The sequence below is a fragment of the Rhinolophus hipposideros genome, assembly GCF_964194185.1.
Source record: "Rhinolophus hipposideros genome assembly, chromosome: 12".
Taxonomy (NCBI): Eukaryota; Metazoa; Chordata; class Mammalia; order Chiroptera; family Rhinolophidae; genus Rhinolophus; species Rhinolophus hipposideros.
Genome location: NC_138058.1, coordinates 11,763,269 through 11,788,056, shown reverse-complemented (window position 1 = coordinate 11,788,056; position 24,788 = coordinate 11,763,269). Strand labels below are relative to the sequence as shown.

General features: G+C 49.7%; 1 protein-coding gene across 2 annotated transcripts; it reads left to right on the top strand.

The window, feature by feature from the left end:
* Nucleotides 1-703: 703 nt before the first annotated feature.
* Nucleotides 704-24,462, top strand: CNGA3 (cyclic nucleotide gated channel subunit alpha 3; the record flags this gene model as incomplete). 2 transcript variants are annotated; one of them, XM_081068620.1, is made up of 7 exons in its annotated part: nucleotides 704-804; nucleotides 8,856-8,969; nucleotides 11,054-11,230; nucleotides 17,857-17,928; nucleotides 19,194-19,298; nucleotides 20,610-20,716; nucleotides 23,063-24,462. In XM_081068620.1, 7 exons carry the CDS (start codon nucleotides 704-706, stop codon nucleotides 24,460-24,462), a joined length of 2,076 nt encoding a protein of 691 aa, XP_080924746.1. The 2 variants fall into 2 exon arrangements, with proteins under 2 accessions (XP_080924746.1, XP_080924747.1); XM_081068621.1 differs by lacking the exon at nucleotides 17,857-17,928.
* Nucleotides 24,463-24,788: the final 326 nt, after the last annotated feature.

The window sequence follows — 24,788 nt, the reverse complement described above, 5'->3', positions numbered from 1 at the left end:
GTCTGATTTCTAGCGCCAGGATCATGCCATCAACAGGTTTTATCGATTTCTTTGCTTGAACAAGCTGCTTGAACAAATCCCTGATTCTCAATTTAGTCATCTTTAAATGGGGATAAAAAGCATAAATATCTAAAAAGGTTATTGTGAGGATCAAAAGAGATACACTGTATTGGGTTTAATGTTGCATTGGAAAGGTTTTGTGAATGTCAAGTATTGTTAGTGTTTTTATGCTTTGTTTTACAGCAGAATTTGTGGGAGCTATTAAAACATGAGCAAAATTATAAGATAAAAATAAGTAAATGAGGAAACCAGAGTCAAGAGGGACATAGCATAACCCCAGAGAATCATGAGGGTTTCAGCTTTCTTATATCAGAGACCAACTTGGCAATTCATTCATTCATTCATTCACTGGGTCAGCACTTTGAGCTGCTCTGTGGTGTGGCAGCATGTACGAAGGAATAAAAGACCTTGTTTGTGCCTCAGGCTGGCAAGCAGAGCCCAAAGGCAACCAACTGAAACATAGGGTGGCAAGAACTGTGAGAGAAAGTGGGGAAGGACTTGCCTGGAGGAGTAGCCCACAAGTACAGCGATGAGATGGGTCTGCAATTACTTCTTCTCCCGATGATATCTGCTCTGTCCTGATGATATCTGCTCCATGTTCATGTTTCAGCAACCACGTAGGGGCTGAATGTGACAAAGCAAGATGGCCAAGGTTAACACCCAATACTCCCACCCCAACCCAACCCGCCCTGAGGTAAGGACCACGGACAGAGATCTCAGCCACATTGAAAATGGCCTCAGCAGGTAAGATGGACTTTTTAAATTTTATGCCTGGAAAACGTTATTAATCTAGACTGTGGGGGAAAGAATGCCTTCGCCTGTGGCCAGCCACAGGTTAGAGGGTGGGGGCTATTTTCAGTGCTCCTTCTAACTTCATTTTTTTTTTTTAAAGATTTTATTGGGGAAGGGGAACAGGACTTTATTGGGGAACAGTGTGTACTTCCAGGACTTTTTTCCAAGTCAAGTTGTTGTCCTTTCAGTCTTAGTTGTGGAGGGCGCAGCTCAGCTCCAGGTCCAGTTGCCATTGCTAGTTGCAGGGGGTGCAACCCACCATCCCTTGCGGGAGTAGAAACTGGCAACTTTGTGGTTGAGAGGACATGCTCCAACCAACTGAGCTATCTGGGAGGCTGCTCAGCTCAAGGTGCCGTGTTCAATCTTAGTTGCAGGGGGCGCTGCCCACCATCCCTTGGGAGACTCGAGGAATTGAACTGGCAACCTTGTGGTTGAGAGCCCACTGGCCCATGTGGGAATCCAACCGGCAGCCTTTGGCGTTAGGGGCATGGAGTTCTAACCGCCTGAGCCACCGGGCCGGCCCCTCTAACTTCATTTTTCATCTCACTGAATCCTCACCACATACACTGATGTAGCTTTTATTCTCATTTTAGACATGTTGGGGAATGAGGCTCAAAAAGTTACGTAACGTCTAGTTTCTAAATTTTACTGAGGAAACTTCTCCAAACTGCCCTACTTTCCCATGGATACATCAAATATGGAAGGGACATTGTCTGTGCCCTGGTCATTGTCCTGGGCACCAGGGATGTTATACAAGTCAGAGGCCCTGCCCTCATTTCCAGGGGCAGGTCAGGATTCACGCTGAGTTCATGGGCCTGTAGGGAGGGGGCCTGCTTTGCCAGCGAAGCCATTAGCCCATCAATGACATCCCTACATAGGCAGCCCTAGGAAAATCTGGGGTCTTGAGTTCTACTTCTAGTCCTGTTCCTAACTTACTAGTAGACTTGGGGAAATTCACTTACCCTATTAATGCCTCAGTTTTTTTCAACTGCAAAATGGAGCAGCATTCTTTTCAAAGCACCTGGCATTCTAGTGAGGAAATAGGAGAGTACCTGTTTGGTACAAGTGGACTTAAACATTTTTATGTTTCTGAAATTCCTAATGAGTTGACTGAGTGGAACTGTGAGAAACTTTATTTCCATTGTTTATATTATTTTTATCCTACAGATATAAAACTGAAAACGTGTCCCTCCCATCAGATAATAACTATATTATCTGATGGCCGAAAAAAAATGCAGTGACATCCCTCAACACCTGGCACTGGGCTCCCATTCATTATTTCTCTTCACTCACTTATGTACGTCACTTCTTCTCTCAGATGGACAATTTCCTAAGAGATTGAGAAGTTATTAAGAAGTTATGTAGCCCTTGGACCCAACCTTTTGGGGTTCAGGCAAAGGTAGGAAAATCTCAAAACATCCCAACAGAGATTTATTCCCTCCAACCATTTTAATGTGGTGTTGAAGCCCCAGGAAATTTGATATGACTTAGGGACATCAGAAATCCCCACCCTCCCCAAATCGCTCCATCCTATACTTGTCAATACCTGTGTCCCACACTGAGGACTAATTCCTTAAGGTTAAAGCATTGGTCCTTATTTGAAAGGGAAAAAAAGAACACTGTTAGGACAGTTATCTGCCATTAAAGCTTTGGTATGCATTAATAATTTCCTTCCCACATCTGAGCTCATAAAACTTCTTGAAGAGGGCCTTCCAAGAGGTTCGGGGAAGGGGAGAAAAGGCCCAAGCCTGGGGCACAGCAATAAAGTCAGGCTCCCTGGTCAGCACTCAGCTCCTGCGATCTCCGGCCCAGTAGGATAAGGACAGACTGTCGGGATCAGGGAGAATTTGAAGCAAATGGAACAGTTCTCCGCATTGCTCCCTTTCATCTCAAGTAGGGCATAAGCAGAGCATCTCACAGAGCTGGCTGACGCCCTGGGGCTGAGAAGGCAAGAGCCGGGGCTCAGTCTGGCTCCTTCCTGTGAAATACTCAAGAGAAGGCAGGCTCAGTTGGTGGCTGGGACTCCTGTCCCAAATGCCTGGACACCACAGTGGTGCAGCTCTGCCTGATTTGTCCTGGCTCTTCCTTGGCCAGTGTACTACAAGCCTGACTGGGCTGCCCAAGAGGGCTCACCAGGTCTCCTGGAAGCTGAGCTTTTGCAAATGAATTGCTAGCTCATTAAGCCACACTGACACCTAGTGACCAGCCTCGGGCCTCTAAGATACTCACTGTGGGCTCACTCTGGGTGCATTCATGCACTCTCGGGGGGGTCGGTCAGCCACACGTCAGGGCTCTGAATCGAAGCCCTTCAACAATGCTACTTGCCATCTTCATGGGTTAGAAAATGCCCTCCGGTCTTCTCCCTGCCCGATCCCTGCTCAGTGTGATAGCCAACAACCCAGCTTAAGGGAACAGTGGCTCCAAAACTGACCAACTCTAAAAAGATGCTCAACTGCTCCAAGCCTCAGTTTCCTCATCTGTACAATGTATTAGTACTGACCTCAGAGGGCTATAGTGGGGTTCAAACAGGTTAAAGCTCAAGGTCAGCTCCTGCCTGGAAATGAGTCCCCATCTTGGGGGCCTTCTCTAGTGTCTCAGGCTGGAAGCTTTCTCCGTGTTTGACCTCAGCCAGCCCCAAATGTTCTAGCATCTGGAACTGGCCTTTTCCTGCCTGTGTCTAGTCATGCGTTCTCAGCCAACAGCCAAGTCTCACCAAGCCCCACTTGGGGCCTTGCCCAACTGCTCACATGGGAAAAGCTTGTTGACAGATCAATACAGAATCCCATGGAAACTCTGCATAGATTTAAAAAGGAGAGAGAAAGGATGCTTTTTTTCATGAGAGAGATGTGCTTTATCTCACAGAGGCAGCGGTGGGTTAACAGATGGAAGTTTCCAGAATGGGTTACTTGGTGTCACCAAGGATTGAGGCTGGTGATGGAGCAGAAGGGTCCAGGTCCCTCTCCTGATACCTAGCACAGCCCAGCGTCTATCTAGTCAGGGACTAGTTTTCCCTGTTATATTTATTTGACCAAAGGATTCTGGCACATACACAAAAACATTTTAAAGTTTCAAATCACTATATTTGGGGAAGAAATGGTGTTTGAACAAACCAGAGATATTTGCCTTGAAATTCAAATCCTTTTAGAAAGCTTTTAGGAGAAATAATTGTGAGCATATATTCTTAAATATTATCCTCAGTGACACTCTTATATTATCCTCACTCTTTATGCTCAGTGACAGAAAGAGCACGCCCCTCGCACGCCCCCCCGCCCTGCACCCATGGCCTTGCCTACGCCTGTGTGTCAGGGTGGTCCTTTGCTGAGTGCCCCCACGAGGGGGAAGACACCATGTCCCCCTCCCCCAAGATAGCCCTACCCTCAGGTCTTTCACCAAAGTGAAAGCCCAGGTTTCTTTTTCTTTTTTTTTAATTATTGGGGTCATTTTCCTAGTGAAGAGTCATAAGGAAGAATGAAAACATTTCATTTGAACAAAAAAATTAAGTTTATGCCCTAAAAACACCGGAAATAAAAAGTATTGAATTTTTCTCTTCTATTTAGAGCTCTTTAGTCAACTCTATTACTTAAGGGCCGTCTGTCATATTTTTGAAGCTAATGCAATAGGGAGAGACTTCAGAATGTGCCACAGAGAGCTGCAGCGAGGACCAAGGTCACCCCAGCTTCACGTCCTGGTACAGCTATTTTAGGTAGCTTTTGGGCACAGGGTTTTGTCGCCTACAGAAGGTACGCCTTCTCCCTGCTGCTCCCTGAGCAGAGTCCCCAGCGATCATCAACAGAGAAAACCATTTTCAGCTCCTTCCCAGGATGGAAGGCATAGCTGCACTGACTTCAGTTACGTGGCCACATGCGGCCAATGGCAGGGTGTGCCGATCACTGCCGTTCCTTGGGGCTTGGAACAAGGGAAAGAAAACTGAAGCATGGTATTCTCCACTCCTGTTCTAAGGGGTCACTTCTGTTTACTCTCATGTCCCCAAAGTCACCAGAGGAAGATAGCAGATGCTCTGCAGAGGGCAAAGTTAATTACAGTTCCAGTTCTGATGAGACCTGTCCTCTCCCGATGACAGAAAAACTTGACCTCACGGCCATTAATTGCTTGTTATAAATAAATGTAGATGATAAGCATTACACGGTTAAAAGTGCCATGTCTTCCAAAACACTCACATCCTTCTGCTGCACTTGCTGACCTTGTTCTTGCTAATTACCACGTTCATGGGGCACCTTTCTGCAAAGCACCATCACCACAAGTCGAGATCGGTGAGTGCGAGGGTGGCTTCAGGGCTGTCCTGGCCTCATCTGCTTGTTTTGCAGAGACCGAGGTCCTGTCAAGTCCTAGCCCCCCGCCCCTCAGCCAGCTCCAGGCAGGACACGGCCTGGCCCCCAGTTTTTCCTGCCTCCATGTTTCCCTGGGATTTTCTAAATCCTGTTCTTGCATTGATCACCAAAAGTTTCTCCCTTAGTCCTTGTGTGTCCTTGGGGACTCAAAATGTCACCTCAGACATTTGGTTCCTATCCTGTCTTCTCCTTTCCCCTTCCGTCTGAGTGGTAGAATCAGTTCTTCTGAGGAGTAACTAACTGGGTTTAGTATTTGAATACCTCAGGCATTTAACAAGGTAGAGACTCTGGACTAGAAGAAAAACCATCATGGTAGAAATTCAAACATCAACAACCAAGTGGGGAGATGCATTGGGAAGAGAAGTCCCCTCGGGTCCCACAATTCTTCATGGCTAAATGTGCCTTTCTGGACATGAGTGTGTGAATAATACTTAATATGAAATCACCAAATTTTCCTTTCTCTCCTTTCTGAAGACCAGGAAACAAACTCAGGGAGGGTGAGTGACCAGCCCACAGAATACCTGGTGAATAGGTGCTGGGGTAGGGAATCGACCCAGGCCTGTCACGCTGCTGCCTGCCCATCCAGGGGCTATCACAGATGAAGTCCCCATGCGGTATCTCTCTCTGCTGCCAGCAGCAGGCCTGCTTTGAAATCGGGGTGGGTGCTGCCCTCCTCACCGACCCACACGCTTTGACCTCACGGCATCGACTCCTTTGCTGGTCCAACTACATCTGGTCTCAGGATGCGTGCCCAGGCAATTAACAGAAACCAGACGAGGCAGATAAGGCTGGGCGGACAGCTTGGGGCCTAGACTTCCTGAGTTGCTGCTGGTGGGGACAAAACACCTCCATGCTTGGAGTCGCCTCCTGATCTGGGTGCACATGCCATAGCAGAGCTCTAGTGGGCTGTCACTGGCTGCCCCCACCCCTGCCCGCCCCATTGCATGACAGCTGCTAGGATCCAGGGGCTGGATCCCTAGTGAGATCCCACAAGTGAGAGATGGACTCACTTGTCCCCCTGCATCCTGCGTAACTGACCTAAGTGCCTTGAATGCACGTGCTACCTTCATAGCATACAGAATATTAGGAGCGCGAGGGAATCGTAGCTTTCTAACTGCAGCACGGCCTGACAGCATCTCTTGTATGTATAAAGATGAGACGTGAGTGGTCTCTTACGGGTATAGAGGGAGAATTCAATTAAATGGTTTAGAAATAAAGAGCTATGCCTACACAGTGCAGTCAGGAGGCACAGAGCCACGTCTCTAGTGGCCTCAGGGCTCAGTCCTCAGCCATGTCTTCTACTTTTGCTTTAATCGGTGCCATATGTGAAAATACAGAGGCAGCTTCATGGAGTGGATGAGAGCAAGCTTTGAAATGGGATGGAATGACATTCGAATGTCAGCTTTGACTCTTGGCTGTGTGCCCTTGGGGAAGTTACTTAACCTCTCGGAACCTGTCTTACAGGGTTGTGACGTGGATAAAATGATAAAATGTATATGGTTGAGATAAAGTAAGCAGTCAATAAATAGCATATAACTTTTGTATGGCATTTGTGAATGAGATGGAGTTGGGAGGAAATGATAGTGTGACGCCACTGCATACTAGGGACCCAGAACAAAAAGTGACTCAGATAAACGAGAAGGTCCAATACTTATTTCCCACAAACACAGTGTATACAAGGGCTGACAATTAAGGTTACGGACTTGTTGCAGCGATGTTGCTCACCTTTTTTGATATCAGAGGGATTATTCATTGTGAATTTGTACCAACTGGACAAACAGTTAACCAAGTTTACTATTTGGAAGTGCTAAAGAGGCTGCATGAAAAAGTTAGACAACCTGAACTTTCCGCCAACAATTCATGGCTCTTGTATCACGACAATGCACCAGCTCACAGGGCACTGTCTGTGAGGGAGTATTTAGCCAGTAAACAAATAACTATATTGGAACACCCTCCCTACTCACCTGATCTGGCCCCCAATGACTTCTTTCTGTACCCAAAGATAAAGGAAATATTGAAAGAAGACATTTTGATGACATTCAGGACATCAAGGGTAATATGACAGCTCTGATGGCCATTCCAGAAAAAGAGTTCCAAAATTGCTTTGAAGGGTGGACTAGGTGATGGCATCGGTGCACAGCTACCCAAGGGGAGCACTTCAAAGGTGACCATAGTGATATTCAGCAATGAGGTAGGTAGCACTTTTTCTAGAATGAGTTCACAAACGTAATTGTCAGACCTCGCATGCATCAGATAGGGCCGTCTGGCTTAGCAATAGCTCATTTTGTAGGGTTATGGCTGATGGTAGTTGGTGATGGGGCATCACATAACATGAACCCACAAACCTACAAAGACCTGTGGCGTGGGTTCCAGTAATAGCAGGGTGGCCTCAGTCTCCCTGCCCAGGCAGGCAAGAATGCAGGCACCTGCTCCTAGGAGAACGACGTGATGAGAAGACTTGAACCTGATGAGGAATGGCTGCGTGAGCTGAGGGTTCTAGCACAGGTGTCAGAGCTGTCCCATCATAGAAAGTGGCCATGGAGAAGATGGAGTTGCCTGATTCCACTTCTATGTTTCGAGCAGAAGGAAGTAGCCCCGATGTAGGGAAGCTGAGGGAGGAAAGAACCTGCTGGAAGTCAGGGCTGTGCAAAGACGGCCTGGATGGGCCGTGGCATGGCATTGGGCTCCCTGCTGCTGGAGCTGACCCAGATGTTATAGGGAGGAGGCTGGGCTGCAGGCCTCTGGGTCCTCATCACTCACTGGGGAGAAATAGAGCCTTTTCCCTGACATCAACTCTTGTCTCCTTCTTCAGCCATATTACAACTTTGTTAAGAAGGCGGATGCGCCTGGAATAGGTCATGTGACAGAATGAATTTGTCTTTCCCAGGCTCTTCAAGACTCATGGAATGAAGTATAGATCCCTGGAGGCCAATATCTACATGCCATTTAATCAAGCTGGTCAAACTTTAGCCCTAGGCGGTTTTAAAAGAAAGAGAAAGAAAGGGACATATTCCCAGACATATTCCCAGTCTTATTCTGGGCATTTCCATAAACACCAGGCTCTGCCAATGTGACTGGTGCTCATCTTGAATTGTGGGTACCTGGCCTGGAAGTGCCCATGCTTTCCCCCTGAATTGTGCAGGTGAGCTCACTGCTCCAGTCACCTCTGCATTACAGGGGGTGGTGGTTAGGGCTTGGCAAAGAGGGCACAATGGGTGTGGGTTTTCATCTGAAAGCACTGTACAAATGTGGGAGAGGAGGTTAGAAGATCAACTTTCTTTAGAAGTAGGCAGAGATACGCTTGAACCAAAACCTTGTTCTGGGATCAAGGTGGAAACAGCTGCTGTGGCTGGAGGTGGCGGCCTTGGGACCTCCCCCTCCCAGTGCCCTGATGAGGACCATTTGCCGCTGGCTCACCCCACTCACCAAGCCCACGGCAGCAGCTGGGTCAGGCTTGCTATAAAAGAAAGGCCACGTTGACCCTAAGAGCCAAGATCTGCAGCAGCATGAACTGAAGTGGGGAGCCCCTGGGTTGAGACCCGCGATGGCAGCTGCCCTCATTAAGCAAAGCATCTGGCCGTCTCATTCTTGAGTGTGTCCAGGAGGTGGATGAGCTTGAAATCAATTTAGCCTGCCGCATATCTGATTTCCTAGGACCCACTCGCCATGCGAGGAGACATCATCAGAACTGCAGCAAGCGATTGCCATGGAGACCAGAGGACGGGCTGAATCCCGGCGAAACTCCCTCACTGGCCAGCGGTCTGCCAGGTAACCAATTGGTCTCAGTTCTCACCTTGGGAAGGGGGAAACTGAAGCAGAAAGTAAGCAGATACATCTCAGGAAGAAGCGGTGGGTGGGGTGGGGTTGAGGATTTGGAGAAGGAAGAGGCAGGAACAGAGAAGTCAGAAATCCATCAGTGAGTAAGTTCTTCCGGGGTGAGGTGTTCTGAGCTCAGAAAAGTCTAAGAAACACTGTCCTTATCTGGAATTGCTTAAATAAAGTGATATTGAGGGACTTGTTCAATTTTGGAAGAATTCAGAAAAAAAAAGTCAACCAGGGAAAGTTCAGAAAAAACGCGCAGCCAGCTGTGGGAGACCACTGGGTGGACCACTGTGGCATGGAGACAATAGTAGCACTTTCGAAATAACCTGTGAAGTCCCCAGCAGTACATGTCTAGACCTCGTAGCATGCCATGAGTCCTTGTAAACGCATTTGCGAGATTACCAGGCTGTCTCCCTTATGATGACGTGTGTACTCCGGCTTCAGTAGCTGTACCACCTGGGAGAAGTCATGTACCTCTTCATGTCTCATCTAGAAATGCGTCTCACCAGGCCTGCCCCATGGGAGCTGTGGGGCTGATTCATAACCGGGGGCCGTAAAGCTGGGCTCATTGTCTTCTTTTACCATTTTTTAAAAACAATGCCAGTTATTTTACATGGTTATGTGTTGTACAGTTTTTGCTTAAGATTATTGCAAAATTTTCATTTATTTTTCATATATTTCACTGTGGAGGATGCTACACTTATTGATGTCCCTTGTCCATTATAGCTGGACAGTTAAGTGTTTTCCAGTGTTCTTGTCTTACTAATGAAGTGCTGTCTTAAGGCTCATTGATTGTAAGGGAGAGAACGCCTTCAAACCAGCTCTAACTAAAAGTACTGGGGCAGGCCCCAGTGGAAGGTAAGACACCGGCCACCTCATAGAAATGGAGCCAGCGGGGCTCACGCAGGGAGCTGGGGAGGCAGTGCCTTCTCCCTTCCATTTTCTCATGGAGTTGCAAGTCTTGGTGCTTTTTTCCTGCATCTCTTCTCCGTTTCTGTCTCTCTATGCTCACATGTCAGCAGGCGCAGGCTGACCATGGCCTTCGTCTTACGATTTTGAGTTGAAATACCCAGACACCATCTTGAAGTGGCTCTTAGTTCAGCGGTCCGTCCCTGAACCTGTTGACTGAGGCTGGAGGGGGTGGTATGCCCTGGGTTTCACCTCCTCAGCAGAGGAAGGACCTGGAAGGGGTGAGTGTCCGGAGAAGATAGGTTGGGCTGGACCTCGGCAGGTCCGCAGCAGCAGCTGTAGACATCTGTTCCTGGGATGTTTTCTTGCTTCAATTTATTCCCTTGAGCTAAGGTCATAAGTGTGCAAGTAGGGTCAAAGTAAGTGACAATTCATGACCTCATTCTAGGTTGCTCAGAACAGATTTTATTGAGGACAGTGGCATGTACTATAGATACCAAGTTAGGGAACCCAGATGCCGAGATGCAGTGCTGAGCCTCTCCTCCTGGTCCCCTCTCGTAGAGAGGAGGCGCCAGGAGGCAGAGCTGTCGGAAGGTTCCCAGAAATCTGGAGCCAAGACCAGCTCTGAGGACGTACATGTCAGGGCCTGAGGCCCCAGTGGGGTCTGGCTCCAGGAGGAAGGTCAGGGCAAGTTGCAAGAATTGATGCACAAGCCTGCGGAGAAAATGAGAGTTTGTCTAAGAAACCATTAATAAGGCAAAGGTTAGGGGAAGACTCTAAATTGTATCTGGGGGCTTGTTCCTTTAAATCTTACTCTAAATTTTTCACCCTTTGTAAATTGTATTTTTTATTACTCCCGTGCTTACCAGTTGTGACAAAAAGCTCCACAGGAGCAAAAGGAATGGGGAGCAGGAAAGCTTGCTCGTGCCCACTTGGAGACTCGTGCCTTTGTAGAGCTGAAGTGTTGGAAGGACAAAGCCGTAATAAGGACAACGTCCCTTCCAGAGGAAACTATGTGGGCCCCAGCAGAGTGAGGTGCTACCTGAACCCAGGGCCCAGAAGGAGACCAGGGCTTTCCTCTCCCTCCTCTGTGCGAGGGCTGCACATCTGTGCCCTTTCAGGTTGTGGCGCCTGATAATGTCGCTTCGTGTGTGGGCCGCCAGGCATTTACACCCCCAGAACCAGAGACCGGACGCTTTCCTGGAGCGTTTCCGTGGAGCTGAGCTCAAGGAGGTGTCCAGCCAAGAAAGCAATGCCCAGTCCAACGTGGGTGGCCAGGAGCCAGATGGAGGGAGAAGGTAAGGAGCCAAAGGGAGGAGGGGCTGCCGGCACCAGACAGGCCGGCAGGAAGCATTGCTCGCTTGTGCAGCCGTGAGCCGCTCCTTAAAGAAGGAGTCTGTCGTGGGGACACTTGGTGCTCTAAGTGTCCCCTTCTGAGTCCAAGAAGCCCTGCAGGAGAGAAACCCTGTAACCAGAGTCCCCAGCCTCATGTGACCCCTGAGTCTGTCCTATCCAGAGCTCGGCTAGTGTCGCCTGGATTGGTACTTTCAGAGACACACATGGGGGAGCCTGCCTCACCCATCTCTGTCCACAAAAAGATAGATCCTAGACTGTGCTGTGACCCACCTTGAGAAAAACAGGGGCCTTTATAGCATAAGCCTCGGGGGAAACCCAAATGGTACCCAGTTTTATGTATAGATACACAAGCATTTTTCTGGGGGAAAGGTCCAAAGGTTGGTCAGAATTTTCAAGGTCAGGTTAAGAACCGCGTGTGTGTGTGTGTGTGTGTGTGTGTGTGTGTGTGTGTGTGTGTGGTGGAGGGCGGGGAGAGAGTGTTTGTTCTTTGACAAGAGAAAAAGCTGTAGAGCAAGGGCTCTGGGAAGCTTGCATGGGCCCATTGCCGATGGGGAGTGTGTGGCCAGTGCCACGTGGGGCAGGCATGTGAACTTATCTGCAAGTGCTGGAGGGACATCCCCACCCCACCCCCACGCAGCTGTGGCCTCCCTCCTTTCTTGTCCTTGAGATGTCTCCCCAACCCGTGGACAGGGAGACACTGGGCCACCGTGGTTGACTCAGTGGTCACTGAGCTGCAGAGGGACCCCCGTGGGGCAGTTGGAGGGGAAGACAGGTGAGCCGTGCAGGGAAGCTGACTTTCTCTTGGCCTCACAAACAGGTAGACTCTTGCTCACAATCTGCTCTCTGAAAAGAGGGGCTTGAAAAGCTCTTTAGGCCGAATTCCCTAGGTAATGACAAGATTGATAAGATGCAAAAGTGAAAATAAGCATGGTTGTTGCAGAACAGATGGTCGCTGCGTAACTTCTAGAGAAAATTCTGTGTGAGTGTCAAACGAGCAGAAGTGCCCTTGGGTGGGCCTCCCCGCCAGGCACACGAGGGCCCTGGGAATGAAGATCATGATGATGGATCTTCCTGGAGCATCTATTTTACTTCCATATTCGCGTGGGTGTGCGTGGGGTGGGGGGGCATGTTTATTATAGATATGCAGGAAATTGCAAAAAGTACATGCATATTTAAAATAAAATGTGAGAGTTTAAGGCGATTTCTTGCTAGGACCACGTTAGGTGACCCACGTTGAGTCTTCTTGCTGGGGAAAAGTGTGATGATTGCGGGCTGGGATGCAAAAGCCCCCTGGAGTGACATTCTGGGTTTCACATTTCCACATGAACTTGAACTGCAAACCCTCTGGCTCCCTGGGCTATGGGAAGGGGACCATGGAGGGCCTGGGTGCTGGACATCCCAGGTCTCAGGACCAGGCATCCCAGACCCTGAGGGGTTCCCTGACTGCAAGGCCGAATGCTATTTGTTGCTGAGCCAGAAAGACGGACTGGGGGGTGGGAGGCTGGAGGTGGGGGTGGCTGCTAAGGAAAAAGAGAAGGTGAGGAAAAAGGAGGAGAAAGAGAAGTAAAGAGAGGAAAAGAGGTTTGGTAGCAATTCAACCGGACCGGTTCTGTTCCTTTTGGGTCAAGCAGAGACTTCTTGGCTTATTTGATCAAATTATCTTCTCTGCAGCCTTAGCAATGAATATTAGGCTCTTTGTGCATTTCCCAATGTGACCAGATGAGTGGAGGGTTGAGCTAGGACCCCATCAGGGCCAGGCCTGACTATACCACAGAGATCTGGTCACTTCAGGAAGGTTCAGAGCGGGAAGATGAATTTGGTGGTGCAGGATGGTAGCTGATCAATGAGGGAGGCTTCCTGGGGTAGGAGGACTGTATTTTTGAGGTCAAGTCCCATTGGCAAAGCAAAGTATGTGCAGATGGGTCTTAGCCAGCAGAGGTGTGGTTAACACCGGCCACTGAGCACCGTGGAGCTTTTGTTCCTGCACGGTCCCACAGGGAAGTTTTGCTTCCTCAGGGGATGTTCCGATGATTGAAACCAATCCCCAAACAAGCAGTTAGAGCGCCATTCTGGGTGGGGAGAGGAGACTTGGGCAGGGCGAGCAGAGGTACTAAGGTGGCATTTGGCCGATGGTCAGCATTGTAGGAGAGATGCTGTGCGGGTAAGGCTGGAGTGGCTTTGGTCTCCGGGTCTCCATTTGAGTGTCTGCATTGACCATGGACAGGCAGGCCACCCCCCAGCTCTGGGAAGCCCGGCTGGCTTCCTTACACTGGCCGTGTCAAAAAGTTGATCTCTTGGAGATCATGCCTATCCACCGTGAAGTACTGTGCGATTCAGTTTCAAATAAACATGCAGCTGGGTACACAATCAGCTCTGCCTTCTAGAGGTTCTCACAGAGATTGGGGGTGGCAGGCCTGGAAGCTTTAAGATGAATGTGAAGGTAGGGGGTGGGGGAGAAAGGACTGAAAACTGGGACAGTTCTGCCATGGTCTTCGTTTGCCCTGCAAATGGGAAGTGGCTGCTGTGCGTGAATTTTCAAGGGTGGGTCCCCTTTGAGAGCCAGGCCTGTGTAGACGAGGGTAGCAAGCTGTCACCGCTACTGACGAGTCCATTCTGGTGCAGAAAACATCTGAGGGCACCCAGAGGGTAGATCCACGCGAGGTCGAGGTCTGTGTCCTTCATGCTGCCTGGCACACAGTTCAGTGGGCTGAAGTTGAGTGGAATCTGAGCCAGATGCCGGATGGATACACACGGTTGGTCCCCATTTATTCAGAAGCTTCCGCTTAGCGAGCATTCATCCTCTCTTCCCCCAAGGCTTTGACCATAGCAAACTCGTCACAAAACGTTTTATTCCCCGGCAGTGACAAGAGCCTCTGTTCTTTAAGCTGTATGGAAAGGCCCAGGATATGGGGTAGGGACACTGGAATAGCCACCTGGGGCAAATGGTTCCCAGAACTTGGAACCGAGTGCAGGTTCCCATACTGCACCCTCTCTCCCTCCTGCAGCGGCCGGCCCCTGGCCAGGGACACCAGTACCTGCAAAAGCTCAGAGGAGTGAGGACTTCTGCTGCCCTCAGACACCCCAGCTTTGCCTCCCCCTTAAGTACTCCAGCTTCCTATCTTCCCAAAACATCACTAGACCCTTCTAGGATCCTGTTCCTTTAGTTGGAATTCTGTCCTTATGGACAAAGGGGGAAAGGAAACTGGTCTGTCTGACTTCCTGGGGCAAGTCATTTTATTTCTGTCTTAATTTTCTTATAGATGAAGCAAAGGGGTTGGATTTTATGTGTGTGTGTGTGTGTGTGTGTGTGTGTGTGTGTGTGTGTGATCACACATGTGTGTCAGGGTATGTGTGTGCACATTCTCCAGCCTTCTTCATGGAATACAGTGGGAGTGTGTAGGGGAGGGCATCTCAGTTGGAGTTTAGGAAAAAACCATTACTATCAGCAAAAAAGGCCAATTTCTTGACTTCCAATTGAAAGAGAAATGTGCCATGGCTGTTTCTTGTTATTTCCTTTTGTGCCTCCAATAGGAATTTTTTCCATTTCTCTCCGTAAACCTTAGTTGCACATCAAATCCAGAGACCCAAACTCCAGCAATCAAGAAAAATGAAATTATTTCACCTGCAACGCAAGACTATTACAATGTGTGCTTGATGAAAGCTAAAGCTGATATTGAACACCCTTGAGACCGGGCACTGAGTCCCACGGTCAGGGAAAGCTTCAGGGTGCTGGAAACCATGGACAGGGGCCCTGGGGTTCTCTGCGCTTGTGTGTCCTGGGGCTGGAATGTGGGCGAGGATGGGGTGGACTGCACGGTGTTGGCTTCATTGGGCCTCTATACATCTTTTCAGATGGGCTCATATCATGCAGCCAAGGACCGAGGGACAAAACAGGAGACTGTCCCAAAACGGGGTCGCCTGAACACAGAGATACAGAAATAATTTTTATGGACACCCACCCTCATTCTTCCACTCCACTTCTGGCATTTACGCTTGAGTCCCAGGAGTCCTGGATCTCCCTGCCTGATCCAACTGTTCCCAGCCCAAACCAGTATCGTCTTGCAGCTCTGTGTGGGTGTTTTGGGGGCAGTGCTGGGTGGATTTGGGGATGCAGCTGGATGGTGCTGGGTCGTTCCTAGGCCCTCAGCAAGTTGGTAGCCAGTGGAAAGGCCAAAGCCTGTAACCAGGGACCGCAAATCCTGGACATAGAACCTGAACCTGGTGCAATTTAACCCCCAGAAAGCCTAGGCGTGCCCAATAAGCTTGTGGGCAGCGCCCTCTGTTGGTGCCTTGATGTTAAACTGTCAGTGGCAGAAGAGACTTCAGGATCGCATCACGGTAGATTCAAGAGGACAGAAGATGGGTGGTGACTGTCCTTGCTCTTCTCACTTAACAAGTTTAAATAAACTTTTATTTTTATTCAATTCATTCATATATGCGTTGTCGAAAACTTGCAAAACAGAAAGCACCCATGAGCATACACCAACAGAAACGTATACTTCATTTAACAGTATAATTCCCTTAAAAGAGAAACCCTGTCTTAACATGTTGGAAAATATACTTCCAAGTTTTTCCTAGGTATAAAAATTAAATAGATAGGTATATATATGATGGATAGAATATATTTAAGACATATACTGGTTAAGAGCATTTGTAGCCCAACTCAGCCACGAAAGAGCTTTGTGACCTTCGGCAAGTTACCTGACCTTTCTGTGCATTTGCTCCCTGATTGTAAAATAGAGATTATAACAGTGCCTTACTTACAGGGTTGTGTGAAGACTAAATATGTTAATATATGTAAAGTGCTTAAAACGTAGTGAATGCTGACTAAATATTGACTAGTGTGGGAAGCAGAATAATTTCTCTCTCTCTCTGTCTCTCTCTCTCTCTCTCTCACACACACACGCACACACACCAAATGTGTCGATGTCCTAATCCCTGGAACCTGGGGCCACATTACCTTCTATGACAAAGAGGACTTTGCAGATGTGATTAGGTGTAAGGATTGAAGTGGGAGCTGATCAAGGTGGGCCCCATCTAATCAGATCATCCTTAACAGTAGAGAACCTTTCTCAGCTGCAGAGGACCAGAGAGATGGCATCTTGAGGGGAACTCAGCCTGCTGCTGCTGGCTTTAAAGATGGAGGAAGGGTATGAGGAACCCAGGGTGCAGCAGCCCTGTAAGCTGGGAATGCCCTCAGCTTACAGCAAGCGAGACAATGAGGATATTCGTCCTATAATTGCAAGGAATTGGATTCTATCAATAATTCAAATAAGCAGGAACCAGATTTTCCCCTGGACTTTTCAGAAAGTGTCACAGCCCTGTGACACTGATTTTAGTCCGGTGAGACCCATAGCAGACTTCTGACCTACAAATTGGCAAGATAATAACTGTGGGTTGTTTAAAGCCACTAAGTTTGTGGCAATTTGCTCTGGCAGCAGAAAATGAATACAGCTATTATTATAAATTCTTGTGTAGTCTGCTTTGTAATTTAGCTAAAAATCAGGACCATTTTCCCATATCACTGAATATTCTTCCACAACATTTCAAATGGCCTCGTAGAATCCTACTGTTGCAGGATTCAATTGCTTAGACTTTTGACTGCATATGGTGTTATTAATTATTCTGTAGGCATGTTTGCACACATCTCCGATTATTTCCTTAGGGAGTGCTATGTGAAGTGCGTTGATCTTTTTCAATGAGTGGTTAGTTAGCAGATGTTTATTTGTTATCCCGGGCCTTCCTCCAAGGTGTTGAACAGGGACTCTGCAGCGCCCGTGGATGATTCTGGTGGGGACCCTTCAGGCAGGCCAGTCCCTTACCTTCCCCCTTGGTTTTTCAATGGGTGGTAATGTGTGCCTTGCCGAACAATTATAACTATTCATGGATAACCTGTATGACAGTGCCTGGTCCTAGAAGATACCCAGTAAAGAAGAGGAGGCAGAGTAAAGCCACGTGTTGAGGAGATGGCTACACTCACAGCATCTTCCTGTCGATACTGACAAAAGGCGGGGCTATTCCACCCCCAGACCTCAGATGATGAAGATGAGCCACTGTGTGCCCAACCTGTTCTCACTGTCGTCCTGCCCCCCTGGCTTTCGCATCATGGCCCGGTTTTCATTTGACGCAGAGCTAGGTTTCAAGAACAACAGGCAGGCCATCCCCTTTCAGATCAAAGCGCTTTACAGGTGACTTCCAAGAGTCTCAGTGACTGTTCTACCCTAAATGTGTGGATTTGGGTTTATTTCCCATGGCCTCAAAACACCTCCAGTCTCAGCAGTTTGTGACTTCCTGGGGGCTTCTGAAAATGGGTCAGAAATTACATAGCACTTGGCTGGACCACGGTGCACCCTTCACTGTACACAGAAAGCATCGCTGGCTGGTTCACCTCACACTTCAGGAATAATCACAACAATATAATAATGAAATCAATAACCTTATCTCATGCCAGTGGGCTAAACATAGCCACTTCCTACCCCACGCCCTCTCCATGTCACTCCAGCCTGCCCTCCATGTGGTAGTGTCTCTGCTATATGAACTCTGCTAAGTGTCACCCTGTATCATCTAGTGACAAGGCGGGGAAGGACGAGAGAGAGAAAAAGGAAGAAGAAAGAAAGGAAAACTGCGTAAAGCAACAGGAGTAAGTACTGAGAGCAGCTGCCTATGAAGAGGGGTGCACTGGTCACGTGGGGCCTGACCCTCCCAGGGTCCACGACCTGAGTATGAGAGGGATGCCATCAGGCCTCAACATATCCCTACAGAGGGGCCTGCTGAGGACTCAGTGGGGGATCAGGCTTGTGTGGTTCTGTGAGGGTCCCGTTCTGCCAGGAGAGTCCTGCCCAGCTCTGGGACCCCACAGGAGGCTCACAGGTAGAGTGGATGGTCTGCAGCATTGGGAGAGCAATTAGGGGCTGTCCTTGTGTACCTGCTCCTGTGCCCCGCTCCCCGGCATTCTATTTGCCCACATGAGGTCCAGGTAAGCGGAGGCCTTCTCCTGGGCACTAGAAAATTCTATAGTCACAAACCATAATCCAAGCTCAGTGGTGATGAGTTGGGAACAGTGCAAAGCACCTTTGGTGAGCAGATAGTCTTGCACTTGCTGAGTCCAGACGAGGGCAGGATGGCGCTGGGGTCCTGCTGGGGGCACAGGGGCAGCTTTGCAGACCTGGGCCACCATGTGGGGCATTTGGGGTGGGGGAGAGGCATGTAGACCGAAAAGAAAAAGAATCTCCAGTGCCGCCTGTAAACTCTGATCCTCAGAAAATCCCGAAAATAAAAATGGAAAGCCCCCTAAGCCGTTTCTCCATTCAGTGTCGGCCTGTGTCACCTAAGTGATGCCCAGGTTGGTGATTTCGATGGAGAGGGAGATCCAGGTGCTTGGAAACGAGCCTTTAGAAGATCTGTGCAAATAATGTGAGCGAGGTGTAGCGTGCTCCCAGGAGAATGCCCTGGGCTCCCAAAGTCGGTCCAGAGAGGAGCCACCTCATTGCTCAGAACCACCTGGGCAATATGTAAATGCACATTGCCCAGATGGTTCTGACACTCCCCCTGCAGCCCTCGGAGATACCACCACGCTGCATTTTCATTCCCAGGGTCCTGAAGGCGAGGAGGATACCACAGGGCACGTGGGAATGTCACCACCATGATTTTATAGTCAACCTTTACTACCTGGGGATCTGAGCTGGGAGAGAAAGACCTCTAGAGTCTGCCCTGCCTCCCAGCCTGTCTTCCCATGCAGGAGCACCCGGGTGAGCCCCGAGACCGAGAGGACACTGTCTGGGGCAGCCCTCTCTTGAACTTCAGCTCACCATTGCCCTAGGGTCTCTAAGCTAGGCCAGGTCTCTAAGACCCTCCAAAGCTGTGGTCTTTCAACACACTGCACTGTTTGTGTGTGTTTGTTTCCAGAAAGAAGGACACCCTTGTGGTGGACCCTTCCAGCAATATGTACTACCGCTGGCTGACCGTCATTGCCCTGCCCATCTTCTACAACTGGTGTCTGCTGGTCTGCAGGTAGGGGCATGGGCAGGGAGGGCGTGAGGACAGCCAGACCCCAAGGCAGAGCTCTGAGTCTCACTTAAGAGGTTGGGCTCCTGGTCCCCTCGCGGCCAACACCCGGCTTCATGTGCCTCAGTTTCTCCACCCATAAGAAGGTTCTAGAAGAGCTCCACCAGAGCACTCTGCAGCACTGGTGGGGACAAGCAGAGGCTGTGTTCTTCCTGAGCAAGCTGGGATGGGCATGCAGGTGAGCGGCTATGGGCAAGCATGAAGTGTGTAGGAGAGAGACAGTGGGGTATGTTGTTTCTCCTCTAATGGGGCAAGCAGGGGCCGGTGGGGCATTTCTGAGCAAGGTACAAGCCAAGGATGCAGGGATAAGAGGCTGCATCTCTGGGAGTGACTGGTGGACTTTGGGAAGTTTCTGAGCAGGCATTTGGGGACAGATGTTCTTTTGGGGTACACAGGAGGCTTTGGGATTTTCTAAGCAAACTTTAGGACAGGATAAGGGGTGAGCTGCTACTCTCTGAGAGTAAGCAAGGGGTTGGGGGTCCTTCCTAGCAGGCCTGTAGGATAAGGATGCAGGGTAAGCGGCTGCCTTCTGAAGGTAGATGGGGAGGCGTGGGGGAAGGAGGCAGCGGCTCTGGGGCATTCCTAAGCAAGCCTACAAGGCAGGTGTGACTCTTGCTGGGGGTAAGCAGGGGCTCTGGGACTTTCTGGGGTCAGACTGTGAGGCAAGGCTGTAGGAGTAAGTCCTGCTCTCTGGTGGGGGTGGGGCTTGGAGCCACCTGATCATGCCACACAGCTGGGTGCAGTGAGACCCTCTGCTCTTCTCGTGGGAGGGGGGAGCTGAGCAAGCTGCAGGATGGGACACAGGAGCAAGCTGCTGCTCTTTGGGGGCTAACAGTTATTTGAGGGTATTGTCTATATGAGAAATAGTGAGCATTCAGATCTGGAAAGTAGAAAATAGGTACTGCTCTGTTCAGTTGTTAATCTCTCAGAAATTCTAACATTTCTGTTGGTTTGACCCCAGAGAGGGCACGTCCTCAGCGTCACGTGAAGCCACCAGTGAGGCCTAGAGAGACTGCCCGTCCTGGGGCCTCAGAGCTTCCTGCTTAGAGGCAACAGGGCCCACTCTTTGGGGTTCAGATGTTCTTAGGAGCTCTGTGGCCTTGGGACAGAAAGGCTTCTCAGAGCCTGGGTGTCCTCATCGGGACCTGGGGTGATGACAGTGGCGTACAAACCTGCAGGCAGGGCTGTTTGCAGCTCTAAGCCGGTGCCTGCAGGGACCCTGGCCTGGACACCCTGCTCCCTGTCACTCTGGTTTAGGGCCTGTTTTGATGAGCTGCAGTCTGAACACCTGATACTGTGGCTGGTGCTGGACTACTCTGCTGATGTCCTCTATAGCTTGGACGTGCTGGTGCGGGCCCGGACAGGTGAGTGTGCCCAGATGCGAGACTCCTCTGGGCCAGGCCCCAGGCCCCACATCAGGAGGGGGTCAGGGGGACCACAGGCTGTCTTCAGGGCGGTCCACAACAGTTGGGTGGACAGTGTCCACCTCTGACTACTAGAGGCCTGGTAGGTCTGGGGACCTCCAGTAATAAGAGGTAGGGGGAGTTGGGGGGATGGGTGATGCCACCTCAAGCTCCCTCTATAATGACCCCGCGGACAGGACCCTGAGCAGAGGTCAGGACACCTGGGTTCTGGTCGCTATCCCAATGATCTGTGTGACCTTTTGCAAGTTGAACTGTGTCTCTGAGCCTCTTTCGTATCACCTGTGACATAAAAAAGCCAAACCATCATCTCAAAGCACCCCTCCAGTTCCCAACAACTGCAGGAAGCAAGAGACAGCTCAGTCACTGTTGGAGTTCTTCTTGGACAGTCAGAGGACCCAGGAGATGTTATTCTGTGGCTTTTAAAGGAGGTTTAAATACAGAGAACTAAAGTCTGAAGCAGGTCCTTCCTTCAGATCGCCTCTGGCTGCAAGTGGGTGCTTAATCCCACCCATGCCTTAGCCTCCCAGCTGTGCATTCTTGGGGCACCTTCTTCTAATTAGCACAAAGACATCATATAAGCTAGTGGAGGCCCTGCTTGTCACTTGCATGAAAAGCTGTACTGTTGTTGTCTATCTAAACACCACCAGCTCACAGCAACAAACCTTGGTGTGGCTTTGCAGGGTACAAAGCGTTTCAGCTCATCTTGCTTCCTAGTAGACCTGCTGTGTGAGAGACAAGTGCAGGCACGACTCTAGAAACTGAGGCCCAGAGATGCTTGAGTGACTGGCCCAAAGTCCATGGTCACCACCCAGCAGGGCCAGACTGGCACCCCACCTGCTTCCATATCAGTGCCCAGCATCTTAATTAACTTAGAAGACCTCATGTACACAGCTTGAGGCTTGCATATGTGACTTAGCCAGTCCTGGTGGTCGGCCACTCTACGGTCACATAAGCTGATGGAGACACGAGAGCTCTGTGAGTGACCCAACTTATTGGGCCAACTGTCTCTGCTTCAACCAAGCCTCAGTGGGACAAGTCACCCTCAAGCAGACATTGGCCCCACCCCTTTTTTGTGCTTGGGTATTATAAGATTCAGCAGGAAGCCGGAGGATGAGGGGGCAGATGGGTACAGAAAACAAATGGCTGTGGATTATACTCCAAGGGAAAAATTGGTCAGAATTGAGAGAAGATGGATTAAGGAAGTATCGAGGAGTTCCAAGGCACAAGGAGTGGCACGTCATGATCTAGGCACTCAATAAACACAAGCGTAACAAAGAATGAAATAGGGGCAAGGGGGCTAGGCAGCAGGGTGCTCCTAGCACGTGACAACAAACTTGATGTTTGCTTTTTCCAGAGGGGGCAGTACTACTCTGGCTGCCGCAGAGTTGGCCCTGGATATTGTAAGAAGTGCTCCAGATCTAACATTGGGGACGGCCCAGCACTCTGATTTACACAACCCTCAGGGTGATTCTGATACTTACCCAAACCTAAAAAGTACTCGTTATATTATTCTCTCTACTTTTCCGCTCATTTGAAAATGTTAAAAAAAAAAGAAGAATGCAAGTCATGCTCACCAGATTGATTTCACCAGTAACAACACCTCATGACTCTCAATGTCCAGAACAGTCTGATTTTGGAGGGCGGGTGTCTCAGGCTTCATATGTTTTCAGAGCCCCTAGGGTGGCAGCAATGTGCAGCCAGGAAGGAGAGCTACTGCTTTCCCAGGCAATCTCTCTAAAAGGCAGGTCATGCCCATTAGTGACTGATGAAGTCAATTGGATAGGCCAGGACCTGTGCTTTTAAAATTTTTATTAATATTTTCAAACATAGGCAAATTCAGAGCAAGTGGTATTATGGACAGTTACCAGCATTTTGCTAATCTTGTTTCATACCCCCCAAAACCTGCTTTCTTGGCTGGAGTATTTTAAATCAAAACGCAGACAGTAAGCTTTCCAGCACCTTCTCCAACTTTAAAGGGCCCAGTTTTAGAAGTATAACTTCTATTTATCTTTTAAAATTTAACGATCACTCCTTGCTATCATCTAATACCCAAACCACATTCAAATGTACCCAGTCGATCTATATTTTTTAATTGAATAAAATAGATGAGAACACAGACTAGAAAATATCAGAGTGCCTTCTCTGTGGTGTGGTTTCTGAAGTGGTTTCTATTATATGTGTATAACTATGTCTTCTGTAGTCATGTTGTGAAATGCCTTTCTTTGGGCCATGGTGAAAAACAGGCATCCACTTTGGTGTCCAAATGACCTCCATCTTCTTCTTTAGGCTTCCTCGAGCAAGGTCTGATGGTCAGGGACGCCAAGAGGCTGTGGCAGCATTACACAAAGACCTTGCATTTCAAGCTGGACGTGTTGTCCCTGCTCCCCACAGACCTGGCATATTTGAAGCTGGGCATAAACTACCCAGAACTGAGGTTCAACCGCCTACTGAAGCTGACCCGGCTCTTCGAATTCTTCGATCGTACGGAGACAAGGACCAATTATCCCAATGTGTTCAGGATCGGGAACTTGGTCTTCTACATTCTTGTCATCATCCACTGGAATGCCTGCATCTACTTCGCCATCTCCAAGTTCATCGGTTTTGGGACCGATTCCTGGGTGTACCCAAACATCTCAAACCCAGAGTATGGGCGCCTCTCCAGGAAGTACATTTACAGTCTCTACTGGTCTACCTTGACCTTGACCACCATCGGTGAGACCCCACCTCCTGTGAAAGATGGGGAGTATCTTTTCGTGGTCATAGACTTCCTGGTGGGTGTCCTGATTTTTGCCACCATCGTGGGCAACGTGGGCTCCATGATCTCGAACATGAACGCCTCCCGGGCTGAGTTCCAGGCCAAGATCGACTCAGTCAAGCAGTACATGCAGTTCCGCAAGGTGACCAAGGACTTGGAGACGCGGGTTATCCGGTGGTTTGACTACCTGTGGGCCAACAGGAAGACCATGGATGAGAAAGAGGTGCTTAGGAGCCTCCCGGACAAGCTGAAGGCTGAGATCGCCGTCAACGTGCACCTGGACACACTGAAGAAGGTCCGCATCTTCCAGGACTGCGAGGCGGGGCTGCTGGTGGAGCTGGTGCTGAAGCTGCGGCCCGCGGTGTTCAGCCCTGGGGACTACATCTGCAAGAAGGGGGACATTGGGCGGGAGATGTACATCATCAAGGAGGGCAAGCTGGCAGTGGTGGCCGACGATGGGATCACCCAGTTCGTGGTCCTCAGTGACGGGAGTTACTTTGGGGAGATCAGCATCTTAAATATCAAGGGGAGCAAGTCAGGGAACCGCAGGACTGCCAACATCCGCAGCATTGGTTACTCGGACCTGTTCTGCCTTTCCAAGGCTGACCTGATGGAGGCTCTCACCGAGTACCCCGACGCCAAGCGGGCTCTGGAGGAGAAGGGCCGGCAAGTCCTCGTCAAGGACAACCTGATGGACGAGGACCTGGCCAAGGCCGGGCCAGACCCCCAGGACCTGGAGGAGAAGGTGGAGCACCTGGAGTCCTCCCTGGACACCCTGCAGACCAGGTTCGCACGGCTCCTGGCCGAGTACAACGCCACCCAGATGAGTGTGAAGCAGCGTCTCAGCCAGCTGGAAAGCCAGGTGAAGCTCTGTGGGGGCAGCCCTCTGCCTGATGGGGACCCCCCAGAACCAGAGCCCAAACAACAGTGAACAGGCACAGGTCTGTTTCCTGCTTCCGGGAGCCAGCTGTCCGTGTGATGCTATGTGGCCGTAGCTACATGAAAAGGGACGTGGAAGGAAAGCTGTCCAGCTCTTTGGCCTTTTGCAAGCTGTTGTGGCCTCAGGAGAGAGTCTTGGTTTCCTCATCTGGAAAATGAGATTCGTTATGTCCTCCCCAGTCAAGTGCAGGTTGTGACGAGGGCCACACGAAACTGCATGGGACAGGGCATTGTAACGTGCGAGGTGTCCCCAGTGCAAGCGTAGGAAAGTGTGGGCACAGAGCTCTTTTTTTTTCTTATCCATAAGAAATTTTTAGA